This window comes from Panthera leo, chromosome A3, assembly GCF_018350215.1.
Source record: "Panthera leo isolate Ple1 chromosome A3, P.leo_Ple1_pat1.1, whole genome shotgun sequence".
Classification (NCBI taxonomy): Eukaryota; Metazoa; Chordata; class Mammalia; order Carnivora; family Felidae; genus Panthera; species Panthera leo.
Genome location: NC_056681.1, coordinates 60,697,810 through 60,714,353, shown reverse-complemented (window position 1 = coordinate 60,714,353; position 16,544 = coordinate 60,697,810). Strand labels below are relative to the sequence as shown.

The window sequence follows — 16,544 nt, the reverse complement described above, 5'->3', positions numbered from 1 at the left end:
CAGCACAGAGCCTTCTTTGGATCCTCTGTCTCCCTCTCTCCCTGCCCCTCTTCTGCTTGCACTCTAGCTCTCCCTCTCTCAAAAAGAAGTAAACATTAAAAAATACATATTAAAAAAAAAAGAAAATCTTGTTCATAGCCATGGCTCCTAGCCCCATCTTCAGACGATTCTGAAATCTTATATCCAGCCTCTTCCTCTTCCTTAACACTCCAAACTCATATTTAACTGCCTACTAGACACATCTATAAGAAAGCCTCAAAGGCTCTTCAAATCCAGAGGAAATCGTGTGTTTCCACATACTTTCATAATGTTGAATATTCATCCCCAGCCAGAAACCTGGCATTCTCCTAGATTCTCCTCCTCACAAGAAGCCCATCACTCCTGTCTCCCAATCCCTCCATCCTATCTATCATCATCTCTTTGGCTCAGTAATCTAGCACAAAAATCTCAATTTCCTTTAATGATTTCTTCTTGTCCAAAAGATAACATTAAGACTCATTTGTCTATACCACAAGCCTCTGCCTATTTAGCCTTTCCTTCCATCACTTCTCTTACCCTTTGGGTTCCAGCACACTCAACTACTTGTCATTCAAGAGGCTCTTGAACATGATCTGGGGTTCTTTGCTATTCTCTTTACCTTGAATGCCCTTCCCATTCCTTTACTTGGCTAACACCATATTTTCTTTTACTTCCGTACACAGACTTGTGCCTCCTTTCAAACATTAGAAAGTTATCCCCTGAGGTGCCTGGGTGGCTCAGTCGGTTAAGCATCTGCCTCTTAATCTTGGCTCAGGTTATATGACCTCACAGTTCATGAGTTCGAGCCCTGCATCAGGTTACGCATTGTCTATGCAGAGCCTGCTTGGGATTTTCTCTCTGTCCCTCCCCTGCTTGCATGCTCTCTCTCTCTCTCTCAAAATAAATAAATAAACTTTAAAAAAAAAGTTATCACCTTATACATAACACTAACCCCCTTGTCTCCTACTATCTTTGCACCTAACATAGTATTTTGTCCCCAGTAAATCTCAAATTCTTGTTGAATGATTTACCTTGATGCCTGTTCCATCTCAGCAATGATATTCTTCATGCCTGAAATGGTCTTTTCCTTGAAAAGTAATATAAGTATTAAATAAAAAATATTTTAAACTATTTCTCTTAAAACTGAATGAACAAAAAAAATTTCTCCTCCCTTTTTGATTTCCATTTGGTTTTAAACATTTATGTTCTATTCTTCTTTTCTATACTTTAAAACTAAAGCCTAATACATCAGTCTGAGTATTTGTACTGGATAAAAACAAGATTATGTTGACTAAAGACTACACTTACGTGCACTAATATGGAATCAGTATATCAAATACTTTGTTAAACTGTTTTGTGTTGTCATGCAACTACACAAGGATCCCATAAGCACCCTGTTTTTGTTGGCAAACCAGTGTTTTGGCATTGGAGTGTTGTATACTGGGAATATAAAACCCAGGAATGTGGATCACATGAAACTAATTTTAGTTCTTAGGAATAATAACTTTGATCAAGTAAATTCTTTATATTAGTCATTGACAATATCTTCAAAAAGCTGTTCCAATTGAATTACTTGTAAAAGTGTACTATTAATTTTAGATGTGAGCTAATAAAGAGATAAACCTTAAGCCTAGAGAAAAGGTATAAAAAAATAAACTACTGACATTCTCCCTTTTCAAGGGTGTGTGAGAGTAGAATTAATGGAGTCAGTTAAGGCTGAAATGATCTTAATGCCATTAATACCACTCCTACACCTCCTCCTTTTAAAACTCTCATTGATCCTGAACTAGTTATAGGACTGTGTATAGTTATATACACAGATACTTAGGGCTAACGTTAGATCTAAAAAAAGTATGGAGTTATTCTTTCACTAAATAACTATATTTCATTTTGCCCTTTGAATTTTCAAATCCTTAGTAACCAAGTAGCAAGATAAACTAAACCTGGATTTCCCAACAAGTCTTGTTTCTGTTCTTTAGCGACAGTTAGTCGTGTGTGTGTGTGTGTGTGTGTGTGTGTGTGTGTGTGTGTGTGTGTGTTATCTTCCTTTATTCATGTGCTCCTCTCCAGGTTATTTTTAGCTCCATTTTCCCATTCTGCTTTCTGGTAGAATGGTGCAGAGTCCACATTGGGCAGTAATGGATATCAGGGTATGGTTAAAATGGCTATTAGTAAAGCAGTTAAACTGCTTTAAAAAGCACAGGCCAAAAAAAGAGAAATTCTGCTTAAAATGGAATATTTACACAAGGTTTAAAATACAACAATACATTTCTAAATAAACTCTGAAAAACTAATTGAATGTCAAGTGTTTCTAAAAGCAATTACTTGGTTAAGCTTTAAATATGGTTTATAAGTCTATATAGGACTTCTCTTTATCAGTAGAAATTCATATTGAAAGTAAGATGCTCTGAGAACATTGTAAAGCATCCAGGACAACAAAATTACTGGGTAGAATCTAGTAATATATCCTATTAGCCTATTTTTCTCTTACTATGACCCTAATACCACCATTTCTCAAATTGCTGAAATCTAACCCATCATTATCAATTTAATATTCCTCATACAACCTCAATATGCTTATCTAGAGATAAAGACTCAAGTTAATTATTAAAAATTCAATCTGAACAGGATGGTAAAAGAAACAAACTAAAATGTTACACAAGTAGTTCTATCTTTTATTATTCAAAAATATGTGAACTTGCTGTTGAGTTTTCTAACTTTAATTGGTAGCAAGTAGTAGAACATCTTTTAAAACTATGATTACCAGAAAAAAATTTCCCCTTATTCATTATAATGTAGACTTTCTCCACAGCAATTTATTTCTGTAATCTCCAGATTAGACTGTAACATTACTGCTTTTCACTTAAGGGTATTTGTAAATTCAGCTCTGAGATATCACTGTAGAGAACATTTCCTCTTTTGAATGTCTAACACTGTTTTAAAAGTTATTTTCCCTTCAGAGGATGGATGTGTTTATATTCATGATCTTATATGAAGTTCCTGATATTGAAAATAGACTTGCAACTCAATATTCTTTGTGAAGAAAAAATTAATGTCAGTACATGTTAGCAAAATTGAAGAAATATGAAATATTAGATATAACAGAGGTAAATGATTCAAAAATTTCTAAATAATTTGTTTCTAATTGTTTTTAAAGAAAATCATGTTGACTATTAAAAAACTGGTCTGAATACAATAAGAAACTCCACCCACCCAAACCCCCATAAAATTAAATTAAAAAAATTATTAAGGGGCGCCTAGGTGGCTCAGTCAGTTAAGCATCCAACTTCAGCTCAGGTCATGATCTCACAGTCGTGGGTTTGAGCCCCATGTCAGGCTCTGTGCTGACAGCCCAGAGCCTGGAGCCTACTTCAGATTCTGTGTCTCCCTCTCTTTCTGCCCCTCCCCTGCTCACACTCTGTCTCTCTCTCAAAAATAAATAAACATTTAAAAAATTTTAAATTATTAAGGCATAACTATAAAATAAGTCAGTGTTTTCAACAAATTAAATTTACTATCCCATGGATAGCAAGATTTCAGTTGTGCTCATGATTCCCAAATCTATTAACTTCACTTCAACTTACTCTCCAAACTGAAAAATCCAAGAGCCTATGAATATTTCAACTACGTCCCAAATACATGTCAATAATCTTCCTCTGTAAGCCTGTTATATTTCTGTTTCCTGCTTCATGCACAGGAACTATCCATGTGGTCCCTAAGTCAGAAAGCACATCTCATCAATCTTCCTTAAAACTCTATTTCTCTCATGGATACTGCTACTATCCTAATACAATTCTTATTTTACTTGTAGCTACTGTCCTTGTCATTATTCTCATTTCCCTATAAATCCATCCTTTACATGGACTAACAAGTAACAGAATATTTGTTTCAAAATAAGGATCTAATTGTGACATTTCATTTACATTATTTCAATAATCCTCTACATCCATGATGATAGAGTCTAAACTCAATATTATACATATTTCTATGATTTGTTGCTTATCTGTCCCATCTCAACTTTTACCCCCCAGCCCTGCTCCCATACTGACCTTTCCTAAATTCTCTTATGAAAGCCACTGGGCTTTCTTTGAAAGCTGCTTTGTCTGTCTGAATCATCCTTTTTCTCATTGTTCCCTTTCTCTAAGTCTTGTCCTGGCTATTCCTAGTCATCACAGGGCAGTCCAGGCCCCATCACTTCCTGGAAGGCTCTCTAGAGATCTTCCTTCTCCCCAATCCAATCCCCAGGGTGAATTAGGTGTGTTTATGCCTAACTCTAATGGCACATTGTACACACATCACTATGGCACTTAGCGCACTCCATCATGATAACATCTTAATTTATCTTTCTCCCAATCATATTATAGGCTTTTGGAAGTCATGACCACTCACCCTCAGTTTCTAACATTATACCTGGAACATGTCAATAAGTGTTTGTTGGATGGATGGATGGATGGATGGATGGATGAATGAATGAATTCGATCCCTTAGAGAGGGAAAAGACCTTATTCCAATCATGCTGCCTTTGCTTAAACCATCTGTGGAAAACAGTTTAGGAATTATCTTCAGAACTGGTTTATGAAATAGAAAAGGGTATTAATATTTCCCTGCCTTTTTGGCAACACTTTTGCTATTATTGTTTAAACAACAAAAAGTGTGGGATGGAAAAAAAAAAAAAAAAAAAAAGTGTGGGATGGAGATTATTATCCAGTTTTATTCACCAGCTACATATAATCTATCCTCAAAGGCTGAGGATGATGTAAAAATGTGCTCCTAGTTTTGAGCACAATTACAAAGGCGGTTTTAATGTTCTTAATGTTTACTGCTTCCTAAGATGGCTACCTGAAAATATAAGTTCTGGTGTTCTTTTACAAAGAAATCAGTTTTACTGCTTTATTACCATGCTTCACATTTTGATACTTGAAATAGTTGTTGTAATGAGTGTTAATCACAATTAATGACAGAAAATCAATTTAAAAATATTCGTTAGTGGATTTGAACATGAAGTTCCTAAGAGTATCTGGAAAAATTTTTAAATCAGATTTTATAGTTTCAGCTCTCTAGGAAAAAATTTGAGAAAATCCTATTATTTTATTCAGACTCAAGTCCAAACATTCCTTTTAAACCACAGTTCTCAGAACATACTTTCATTGCCAAACTCTCTCCAAGGGATGCAATGTTCTCAGATTTTTTATCCAAACATGCTTGTAGGCATTCCTTTTCTTTAGCCAGATCGTTGAGGGTTGCACCAAGAATGCTGATTTCTTCTCTCTGGGCAATACTTTGCCTGGTAAAATTATCTAAATATGTAATCATAAAGGCATTGTTTTAATCAAGATAATTTTTTTCCAACTCAAGCAAATTGAAATACTTTTCAAAGTAAGTTCTCCTGTATTATGTTCAATGGCTGCAAATAAGTACTGTATCCCAAATAAAAAATGGCTTTTGTTGTTAGTGATTAAAAACTAAGATGAATCATGAAATTCCAAACGACACATAAATGTAAAAGCACAATTAACACATTTAAATTAGAACAGCAAAGGAAAGCTCTGTATCACAAGTTCTCAAAGTAGATTTACATGTGTGGTAGGGGAGGAGATGGTGAATGGACAAAATGAGTGGAATATTAAAACAAACTGTGACTTTTCTCCCTCTAATTTCCCCTTCCTCTAGCCTAGAATCACTGTTGCATGTAAGTTGGTAACTACAAGATCTTAATAAATAATTAATTAGGTCATTTTCAGAATCAAATGTCTCCTGATATTCTGATTTTTCTAAAGCAGGGTTATAAAAATTCCTAGGGAAAAAAACATCACAGGAAGTCTGATTCGATTTGTGATAACACCAGCAAACCAATGTCAATGTTGAAGACCTGACTGAATGGTATAAAATAATGGTTTTCAAGTTGTGGGTTCTCATCCAGCACCATTGGCATCATCTGGGAACTTGTCAAATATAAATTCTTGGGTCCCACACCAGACCCACTGAATGAGAAATTCTGAGTGGGCAGAGCAATTTATGTTTTAACAAGTACCCTTCCCAAATGACTTTAATGCCTAACAAAGTTTGAGAAGCACTTGAGGAAATTAGTTAAGATACAAAAGCCTTGGCCATATCTTGCTTCAAAGAGCCTAGCTCCAGTGATGTTTATTAGCACTCCAGGTGATTCTAACACACACCAAGTTTGAAAACCACTGTCGAGAGCTCTACAAGGGAAGTTCTGCTAGACCTCTATGTAAATCCTTCCAACAGACGTCCAGTGCAGTGCTAGGAGAGGTAGCACCATATACTAAGAGGATGATCTATATAGTACTTGAGAATACATCATGTCCCTTTTCCAGAGAGCACTGTCATTAAGGCAAAACGCATGTTTTGGGTGTTCAGATATTTGAGTCCATTCCCACTGGCATTAAATAAATAAATTTAAAAACTCTAAAATAGCTCTAGTATCTCCTAGCTTTAAAAAAAAAATCTCAATTTCACATCCTGCTCAAGCTACCACACCATTTTTCTGCTTCTGTTAATAGGTAAGCTTTAAAAGACTTCTATTCTCTCCTGTCCCTACTTCTTCATTTCCCAATTATTCCTCAACCTACTCCATCTTCCCCATCCAATAGTCCATTCACACTTTTTTGTCAATGTGACAAAAACCTGCAATGTGCCAAATCCAATCAATAATTTTTCATCTTCATCTTATTTTGCTTCTCAAACATATCTGACAGTTGATCATGCTCTCCTTGTAAAAATATTTTGCTCTCTTGCCTCCCAAAATAACACTCACTTCTGGGTTTTCTTCCTACCTCTTTGGCTTCTTCTTACTCAGTCCTGGATCCTCTTCGCCTCATTCTCTATATTTTCCCTAGGCAATTTCATGGTTTTAAAATATCATTTATATACTGATGTGCCCCAAATGTATATCTTTAATTTAGATTTATCTTCTGAGATAAAAACTTATCTATTTAACTGCTTACCTTACATTCTTACTTAGACTTAAAATATCCAAAAATGAGTTCTTTAGTATTTCTTTTTTATAGTTCTGTTGTAATATTTCCTATCTCAATAAAAAGCACCTCCACTAATCTAATGGTTTATGCCAGGCATTTTTGAACTACAAAATAGGAACTTAAAAATACTGCCCATTTACGGGGCACCTGGGCACCTGGGTGGCTCAATCGGTTAAGCATCCAACTTTGGCTCAGTTCATGATCTCACAGTCTGTGAGTTCAAATCCCATGTTGGACTCTGTGCTGATAGCTCAGAGCCTAGTGCCTGCTTCGGATCCTGTGTCTCCCTCTCTCTCTGCCCCTCCCCTGCTTGCACTCTGTCTCTCAAAAATAAATAATAAACATTAAAAAAATTTTTTAAATAAATTGCCCATTTTGGGGTGCCTGGGTGGCTAAGTTGATTAAGCATCTGACTCTTGATTTTGGCTCAGGTCATGGGATCAAGCCCCACATAGGGCTCCATGCTGGGTGTGGAGCCTGCTTAAGATTCTCTCTCCCTCTCCCCCTCTTCTCCACTGGTGTGCTCTCTCTTCTATCTCTCTCTCTCTCAAAAAACAATATATTCCCTGTTTTTAAATGGGCTTTTTTATAGTCTTAACCAAAATTTTACTTTACAGTTATAAGTAGATTAAGTTATGACCATAGAGATCCTGGTAAGAAACATAAATAGGTCACTTTATAAAAACAATTTTCTCTGAACCCAAGTGATAAAACAGATATAGCCAAATAAACATATGTATGCTTTCCACCAAAAGTAATACACAGATAGGTACCATGTTTCATTATAATAGCTATGGACAAGCCACAATGGTACGAGTTGTAAATTTATAAGCGTTCATCATAAATTTACAAAGTGTCACTGCTTTGTTTAGCTATTCCTTCATTCAAAACTATGATGCCCTAAGTATTTGTGGTCCTAAATATAAGGAAAAATTTTTACTATCAAAAAAACCCCATTTTCACTATTTTTGATTCATAAACTTTTAATTTATGGGCCTATTTCCAAGTTTCTCTATGTTATAACTGAAAAGAAGAAAACATATTTTCTATCAGACTTCAAAAAAAAAAATATATATATATATATTAGGGAAAAAACTCACCAATTTTTTCATCCAAGCACATAATTTTCTCCTGAGTAAGCTGTAGTTCATATTTTTTCTTAGCAAGATGTCGTTGAGTATCAGAAAGATCTTTTTCTGTGTTTTCATATAAAAGTCTGTAAACGTTTTAATAATAAAACTAATTCTGAAATTTTTATGCTTTATCAACTTTTTAGTGTATTTAAATCTAAAAACTGGTAAGCACAATAATACACATTTTTTTCATTTTAGCATTTTCTTTATAATACTACATTGTAGGAAGTTTGGAGAAAAAGAGACCCTCAAATCCACCACTCCATAGAAAGCTACTATTAGCATTTTGGTGTTCACTTTTCAGTATTTTTTACAGTGTATATTTAAAGTTACCATACTATAAATTCAAAATTAAATCCTGAGTTTTTTCACTTACACTTAGTCTTTAATATTTTTCAGTCCTATAACACAGCCTTCCAAATCACCTTTTTATTTTTTATATTAAATATAATTTATTCTCAAATTGGTTTCCATACAACACCCAGTGCTCATCCCAACAGGTGCCCTCCTCAATGCCCATCACCCACTTTCCCCTTTCTCCCACACCTCCATAAACCCTCAGTTTATTCTCAGTTTTTAAGTCCCTTATGGTTTGCCTCCCTCCCTCTCTGTAACTTTTTTTTTCTCCCCCCTTCTACTCCCCCTTTGTCTTCTGTTAAGTGTCTCAGGATCCACATGAGTGAAAACATATGGTATCTGTCTTTCTCTGCCTGACTTATTTCACTTAGCATAATATCTTCCAGTTCCATCCATGTTGTTGCAAATGGCATGATTTCATTCTTTCTCATTGCCAAGTAATATTCCGTTGTATATATAAACCACATCTTCTTTATCCATTCATCAGTTGATGGACATTTAGGCTCTTTCCATAATTTGGCTATTGTTGAAAGTGCTGCTATAAACATTGGGGTACAAGTGCCCCTATGCATCAGCACTCCTGTATCCCTTGGGTAAATTCCTAGCAGTGCTATTGCTGGGTCATAGGGTAGATCTATTTTTAATTTTTTGAGGAACTTCCACACTGTTTTCTAGAGTGGCTGCACCAGTTTGCATTCCCACCAACAGTGCAAGAGGGTGCCCGTTTCTCCACATCCTCGCCAGCATCTGTAGTCTCCTGATTTGTTCATTTTAGCCACTCTGACTGGCATGAGGTGATATCTCAGTGTGGTTTTGATTTGTATTTCCCTGATGAGGAGTGACGTTGAGCATCTTTTCATGTGTCTGTTGGCCATCTGGATGTCTTCTTTAGAAAAATGTCTATTCATGTCTTCTGCCCATTTCTTCACTGGATTATTTGTTTTTTGGGCATGGAGTTTGGTGAGTTCTTTATAGATTTTGGATACTAGCCCTTTATCCGATATGTCATTTGCAAATATCTTTTCCCATTCCATTGGTTGCCTTTGTACAGAAATCAGTTACATTTTTATACACAAATAATTAAGCAACAGAAAGAGAAATGAAGAAACTGATCCCATGCACAATTGCACCAAGAATCATAAAATACTTAGGAATAAACCTAATCAAAGATGTAAAAGATCTGTATGCTGAAAACTATAGAAAGTTTATATGAAGGAAATTGAAGAAGATACAAAGAAATGGAAAACATTCCATGCTCATGGATTGAAAGAATAAATATTGTTAAAATGTCAATACTACCCAAAGCAATCTACACATTCAATGCAATCCCAATCGAAATTGCACCAGCATTCTTCTCCAAGCTAGAACAAGCAATCCTAAAATTTGCATGGAACCACAAAAGATCTGGAATAGCCAATGTAATATTGAAGAAGAAAATCAAAGAGGGAGGCATCACAGTTCCAGACTTTAGCCTCTACAAAGCTCTACAAGAGCTTTAGCTCTTACAAAGCTGTAATCATCAAGACAGTATGGTATTGGCACAAAAACAGACACAAAGGCCAATGAATAGAATACAGACTCCAGAATTGGACCCACAAATGTATGGCCAACTAATCTTTAACAAAGCAGGAAAGAGTATCCAATGGAAAAAGACAGTCTTTAAAAAATGGTGCTGGGAGAACTGGACAGCAACATGCAGAAGAATGAAACTAGACCACTTTTTTACACCATTCACAAAAACAAACTCAAAATTGATAAAGGACCTGAATGTGAGACAGGAAACCATTAAAACCCTAGAGGAGAAAGCAGGAAAAAACCTCTTTGACCTCAGACGCAGCAATTTCTTACTTGACACATCTCCAAAGGCAAGGGAATTAAAAGCAAAAATGAACTATTGGGACCTCATCAAGATATAAAACTTCTGCACTGCAAAGGAAACCAAATCACCCTTTTAAGGATGAAAAGTATTATATGAGCAATAGTCATTTCCTTCTAAGTAAATACAATCATTTATTTAAGTACTCCTCTATTATTAGACATTTAGGTTCATTTTGGTTTTTAACTATTACTAATAAATTTTTAATGAACAGAATTTCATTCCACAAACATTTAGGAAGCTAGGGTGAAGTAGGTGGGCACTGGCTTTATCCTCAAGAAGTACACAGTCAATAAACAAACAAACAGACTATAATTTCTGGCAATATGGAAACTAGATAATCTGAAAGTTCCCTCAACACAAAACACTTAGACATACTGAATAAAATGAGCATCTCTTTAAATGTATAGCAAAATTTATTTTGTAAGAGAAATCAGAGCAGTAAGATTATGAACTAATGTTATATTATATGTGGTTGGGATTTCCCTGTCTCACTAGCCTAAGGTCTTATGTTTTAAATCAGAAACAGAGTATGAGGACAGAAATGTCCGCAACACAAGTATGAGAACTAAGATCCTCCACGTAAAGCTAATGAGAGCTACACTATTAGTGGAAAGGTCAAACTAGACAAAATCAGCTTGTCAACCATTACTAGACACAGGATAACAGTAACAATTAAAAGTCTTTCTTGGGAATTCTTAACATCAAAATAAGAAATCTAAATAAAATCTGGTTCTAGGATGGTCATATAATCTAGAACACTTGGTAGAAATAAACACATAACTTCTCTGACAAGATATACTCTCAACCCAGACACAGAACTAAACCTTAGATAAAGGCCTGTTGAAAACGAGCTCCCAATCCAAATTTCAAAATCATATTAAGGAATAATCCAAACTTAGTGTGAGTCAAGACACACAAAATTAGAGCCCTATAACTTCATATTATAGCATTATCAAATAGAAACTTAAAAACAGATGTGCTTAAATACAAAGACATAGAAGAATATATAATAAGAAAAAAGTCTAGATTTTTAAAAGAACCTAAAAGAACTTCAGGAAATTAAACTAAAATCATTGAAATTTTTAAAAAGAAACAATATCAACAGATAAGTTTAAGAACAAAATAAACACAGCTGAAGAGACAATTAGTAAGCTGGAAAAAAACAGATCAGAGGAAATTACCTATAATAGAGTACAGATAAAAAGAGAGAAAAATACAGAAGAGGTTAAGCAATATAAAGAAAAGAACAAGAAGGTCCAATATTCATCTAATTCCAGGATAGAATACACACAATATTCAAAGAAATAATGGCTAATAAAATATATGAAATCTTAGAATAAAGAATGACCAGTGAAAAATACAAACACCAATATTAAAGGAACATAAGTCCTGGGAAGAACAAAATAAATCTGTATCCATTAAGACAATTACAAATGGGGGAGGTGAAAAGATTTAATGGGAGTGAAGATTTCTACACTTAAACTGATAACTGTGGCACCAATAGACTATGATGAGTTACATATGTAAAATGAAATACCTACACCAACAGAGAAAATATCTATACAGAGATACTAGAAAGTATTACAGATACATTAAAATGGAGTTCTAAAAATGTTCAAGTAACCCACAGAACGGCAGGGAAAAAAAAAGAAAAGAGGTAAGAAAAACAAATGGAGGGGTGCCTGGGTGGCTCAGTTGGGTGAGTGTCCAACTTCGGCTCAGGTCATGATCTAGTGGTTGATGAATTCTAGCCCAGCATCAGGCTCTGTGCTGACAGCTCAGAGCCTGGAGCCTGCTTCAGAATCTGTTTCTCCCTCTCTCTCTGCCCCTCCCCCACTCGTGCTCTGTCTCTGTCTCAAAAATAAATAAACATTTAAAACAAAATTTAAGATTATTAAAAACAGAAAATTTCTGCTTCACTTAGTAACAGTTTCAACTGTTCAGATCAATGCTTTCAGTGAGAACAAACTAGGAAAGCTGGGAAGCAGGTGGCAGCAGAGAGCTGGGGGTGAAGAATTACTTGAGCAAGATTTGAGAAGAAAAGACAAGAGAAGAGAAAGAGAAATAGGTAAGTCTGGAATATGATAATTGTTTTCCCCTAAAGAAATCTCTGACTCAGGGAAAGGTAGATAAGAGGCTGGAAAGCTGAGTAGCAACTGTGACAATTTCAAGAAGTTAGGGTACAAAAACAGGAGTCAAGTCCCGCCAAGAAAGGGTAAAATACTGAGTAAACCACTTTCTCCTACACATACACATTTGTTTGGGACCCTGAATAGTTAAAACAAAAGATTTAAGCCCAGATTCAAATTATCTCAGTTCTGACAAAGCAAATTATATATATACATACCCCTCAAATTATCTCAGTTCTGACAAAAGCAAATACATATATCCTCTCTAGATGAAAACAATATTCTGGTCTCAAATGATTTCTATACATTTTCATATTCAGTATTATATACTCAGTCAAAAATAACCAGACACACAGAAGACAACATCACAAACTGGAAAAAATAAGAGAAACAAAAGATAACAAGAATAGACTCAATAAAAATAGAACCATGCAGAATCAAGATAACGGAGTTATCAGAAACAGAACTTTAAAAAAAACAACTATGCTTAATATATCAAAGGAGAAAAAAAGCCAAGATTGAAGATTTCTCAAGAGACTTGAAAATATATATTTTAAAAGTGTCAAATACAAATTCCAGAAATGAAAAATGCAAAAACCAAAATTAATTCAACTGATAAGGTTTAACAGCAAGTTCAACCACAGTCAAAGAGGAAATGAGTGAACTAGAAGAAGGGTCAGAAAAAAATTCAGAATACAGTATGAAGGGGCAAAAGTAACATCTGAAATGAAAACAGTGGAGAGTTCTCTAAAACTGCTGAAAGATATCAAGCAACAAAGTAAAAAAATCCTCCAAACCCAAGGATAAGTTAAACACACACACACACACACACACACACACACACACACACACCTAGGAACATATAGTGGATTAAAAGGAGCCATATAGAGAATACCTTATAAGTAGAAAGGAAAAAGACAAACTATATTCAACAGTTTGAATCAGATAAAAAATAGACTGATATGGGTATAATTACTATGAGTGCTCTGACCATGGGCACTCTGGCTGCCTGGGAAAACATTAGGAAAGCTATCACTGTGTCCCTTGGCTCATGGAAGGCAGCAAGGGGTTTCAGTGGTGCTATTACAAAAACTTACCTCGCTTTTGGCAGAGAACTACCATGGACAATTAAGACAAAACATTCTCTGTAAAATATCTGACAATTACAAAATCCTACCTAATTCCTACTTTTATTTGGCATGCATTTGGGGGAAAACAAAACATTGTCTGCAGAATGGTACGATAAATCAACAATAAGAAAATATTTGAAAATATAGTGAAGTTCTACTTTAGTTCAACTGAAGAATCTTTTCAAATGCCTTGACAAATTATTTTCTTAGCTTTTTTTCTTGTAAAACAGTATTTAAAAATTCATGCTGGGGGGGTACCTGGGTGGCTCAGTTGGTTAAGTGTCCAACTTTGGTTCAGGTCATGATCTCCCAGTTCATAGGTTCAAGCCCCACCTCAGGCTGTGCTGACAGCTTGGAGTCTGGAGCCTGCTTCAGATTCTGTGTCTCCCTCTCTCTCTGTTCCTCCCCCATTAGCACTCTCTTTCTCTCTCTTTCAAAAATAAAGATCACACACACACTCTCTCTCTAAAATAAATAAAAGATTTAAAAAACTTTTTTTGAACACATGCTGGGGCACCTGGATGGCTCAATTGGTTAAGCACCCAATTCTTGATCTCAGCTCAGGTCTTGATCTTAGGGTCCTGAGCTCAATCCCTGTATTGGGCTCCATGCTGAGTACGAATCCTACTTAAAGAGAAAAATCATTAAAAAATGCATGCTAAGTGGTGCCTGGCTGGCTCTGTTGGTAGAGTGCGCAACTCTTGATCTCAGGGTTGTGGATTTGAGCCCCACGCTGGATATAGAGATTTTTTTTAATCTTAAATAAAATGCATACTAAAGTCAGAAGTATAAATGTAATGAGCCTATCAATTCATATGATAATGATGAATCCTGAAAGACACACGGGAGGATTGGCAAAACCTTCCAGTGTACACTGTGGCTATTTCTATGCTGTTAAATTGCATTACAGCCATCTATTTTCCAAAATAGCCATATGCTCCTGTACAACAGAGATCCATCTAATACAAAAAACAAAATGGAAAACTACACACATGATCAGAAGTCATCAAATCAGATCTTTAAATCACTGATCAATAAACCCACACCTAAAACACATTTAAGCAATAGAAACTTTAGATATAAAGCCAGTAGCTTCTTTTGCAGACTCTTGTAACTCTAATGTCAGAAAAGACTCTTACAACTCCTCCAAGAAATACTTAGAACTTCATAATTTTGCTAATGTTTATTTATTTTTGAAAGGGAGAGAGATTAAGAGACAGAGCACAAGCGAGGGAGGGGCGGATAGAGGGAGACACAGAATTGAAGTAGGCTCCAGGCTCTGAGATGTCAGCACAGAGCCGGATGCAGGGCTCGAACCCACAAACCACAAGATCATGACCTGAGCCAAAGTCAGACACTTAACCAAAGGAGCCACCCAGGTACCCCAGAACTTTAAACAGCTATCTATATATAGTTTTTTCAAATGCCCAGAGTCCTAGACTAGATTTTGGTTGCTTCCAAGTTTGGGCAATTATGATTAGAGCTGCTATAAACATCATGTCCACATTTCTGTGTGCACATAAGACTCAATTACTTTGAGTAAATACCATGGAATTTTGTATGTTAAGACTGTGTTTAGCTTTGTAGAAACTGTCAAATAAAGTGCCTGTACCATTCTGAATTCCCACCAGCAATGAATAGGAGCCCCTATTGATCCACGTCCTCACCAGCATTTTTGTCAGTGATCCAGATTTTGTCTATTCTAATAAGTATATAATGGAATCTCATTGTTGTTTTAATTTGAATTTCGCTGATGACCTATGATGTGGAACATCTTTTCATACGCTTATGTGCCATCTGTATATCTTCTTTGGTGAGGTCTGCTAAGGTTTTTGGCCCATTTTTTTAATTGGGTTGTTTTCTTATTATTGAATTTTTAAACAGTTCTTTGTAGTTTTGGTTAATAGCTCTTTATCAGATGTGCCTTTGGCAAATATTTTTTCCCAGTCTGTGGCTTGGCTTCTCATTTTCTTGACATTGTCTTTTGCAGAGCAGAAGTATTTAATTTTAATGAAGTCCAAATAATCAACAATTTCTTGCATGGATTGTGCCTTCGGTGTTGTATCTAAAAAGTCATCAACATACTCAAGAAAAACTAGATTTTCTCCTGTTGTCTTCTAGAGGTTTTAAAGTTTTGCATTTTACATTTAGGTATACGATCCATTTTGAGTTAATTTGAAGGGTGTGATATCTGTGTTGCTTTTTTTTTTTTTTTTTTTTTTTTTTTTTTTGGCATGTGGATATTAGTTGTTCCAGCACCATTTGTGGAGAAGACTATCTCTGCCCTATTATATTGCCTTTGCTCCTTTGTCAAAGATCAGTTGCCTATGTTTACATGGCCTATTTCTGGACTGTCTATTCTGTTCCATTGATCTATTTGTCTATTCTTTTACCAATACCACACTGTCTTGATTACTGTAGCTTTTTAGTAAGTCTTGAAGTCAAGTAGCATCAGTGCTCCAACTTAGTTTTTCTTCAATTTCTGTTGCCCATTCTTTTGCCTCTCCATATAACCTTTAGAATCTGTTCATTGGGGTGCCTGGGTGGCTCAGTCAGTTGAGTGTCCAACTTCAGCTCAGTCATGAACTCACAGCTTGTGAGTTCAGGCCCTGTGTCAGGCTCTGTGCTAACAGCTCAGAGCCTGGAACCTGCTTTGGATTCTGTGTCTCCCTCTCTCTCTGCCCCTCCCCTGCTCATGCTCTGTTTCTCTCTCTCTCGAAAATAAATAAACATTAAAAAAAATTTAATAAAAAATAAAAATAAATTAAAAAAGAAGCTGTTCATTGATATCCACAAATAACTTGCAGCAATTTTGATTTGAACTTATTCAATCTATAGAACAAGTTGGGAAGAATGGACATCTTGAAAATATTAAGTTTTCCTATCCATGAACATTG

General features: G+C 35.5%; 1 protein-coding gene across 8 annotated transcripts in view; it reads right to left on the bottom strand.

Annotated features, from left to right (window-relative positions):
* Positions 1-16,544, bottom strand: part of TSGA10 (testis specific 10) — a 158,292-nt gene that overhangs the window by 92,300 nt on the left and 49,448 nt on the right. For all 8 annotated transcript variants that reach the window (XM_042932031.1, XM_042932030.1, XM_042932033.1 and 5 more), the window contains 3 exons: positions 8,120-8,235; positions 5,161-5,315; positions 1,050-1,105 (listed from right to left, as the gene is read on the bottom strand). In XM_042932031.1, the coding sequence (XP_042787965.1) occupies positions 1,050-1,105; positions 5,161-5,315; positions 8,120-8,235 (327 nt within the window). The remainder of the gene's footprint in view (positions 1-1,049; positions 1,106-5,160; positions 5,316-8,119; positions 8,236-16,544) is intronic.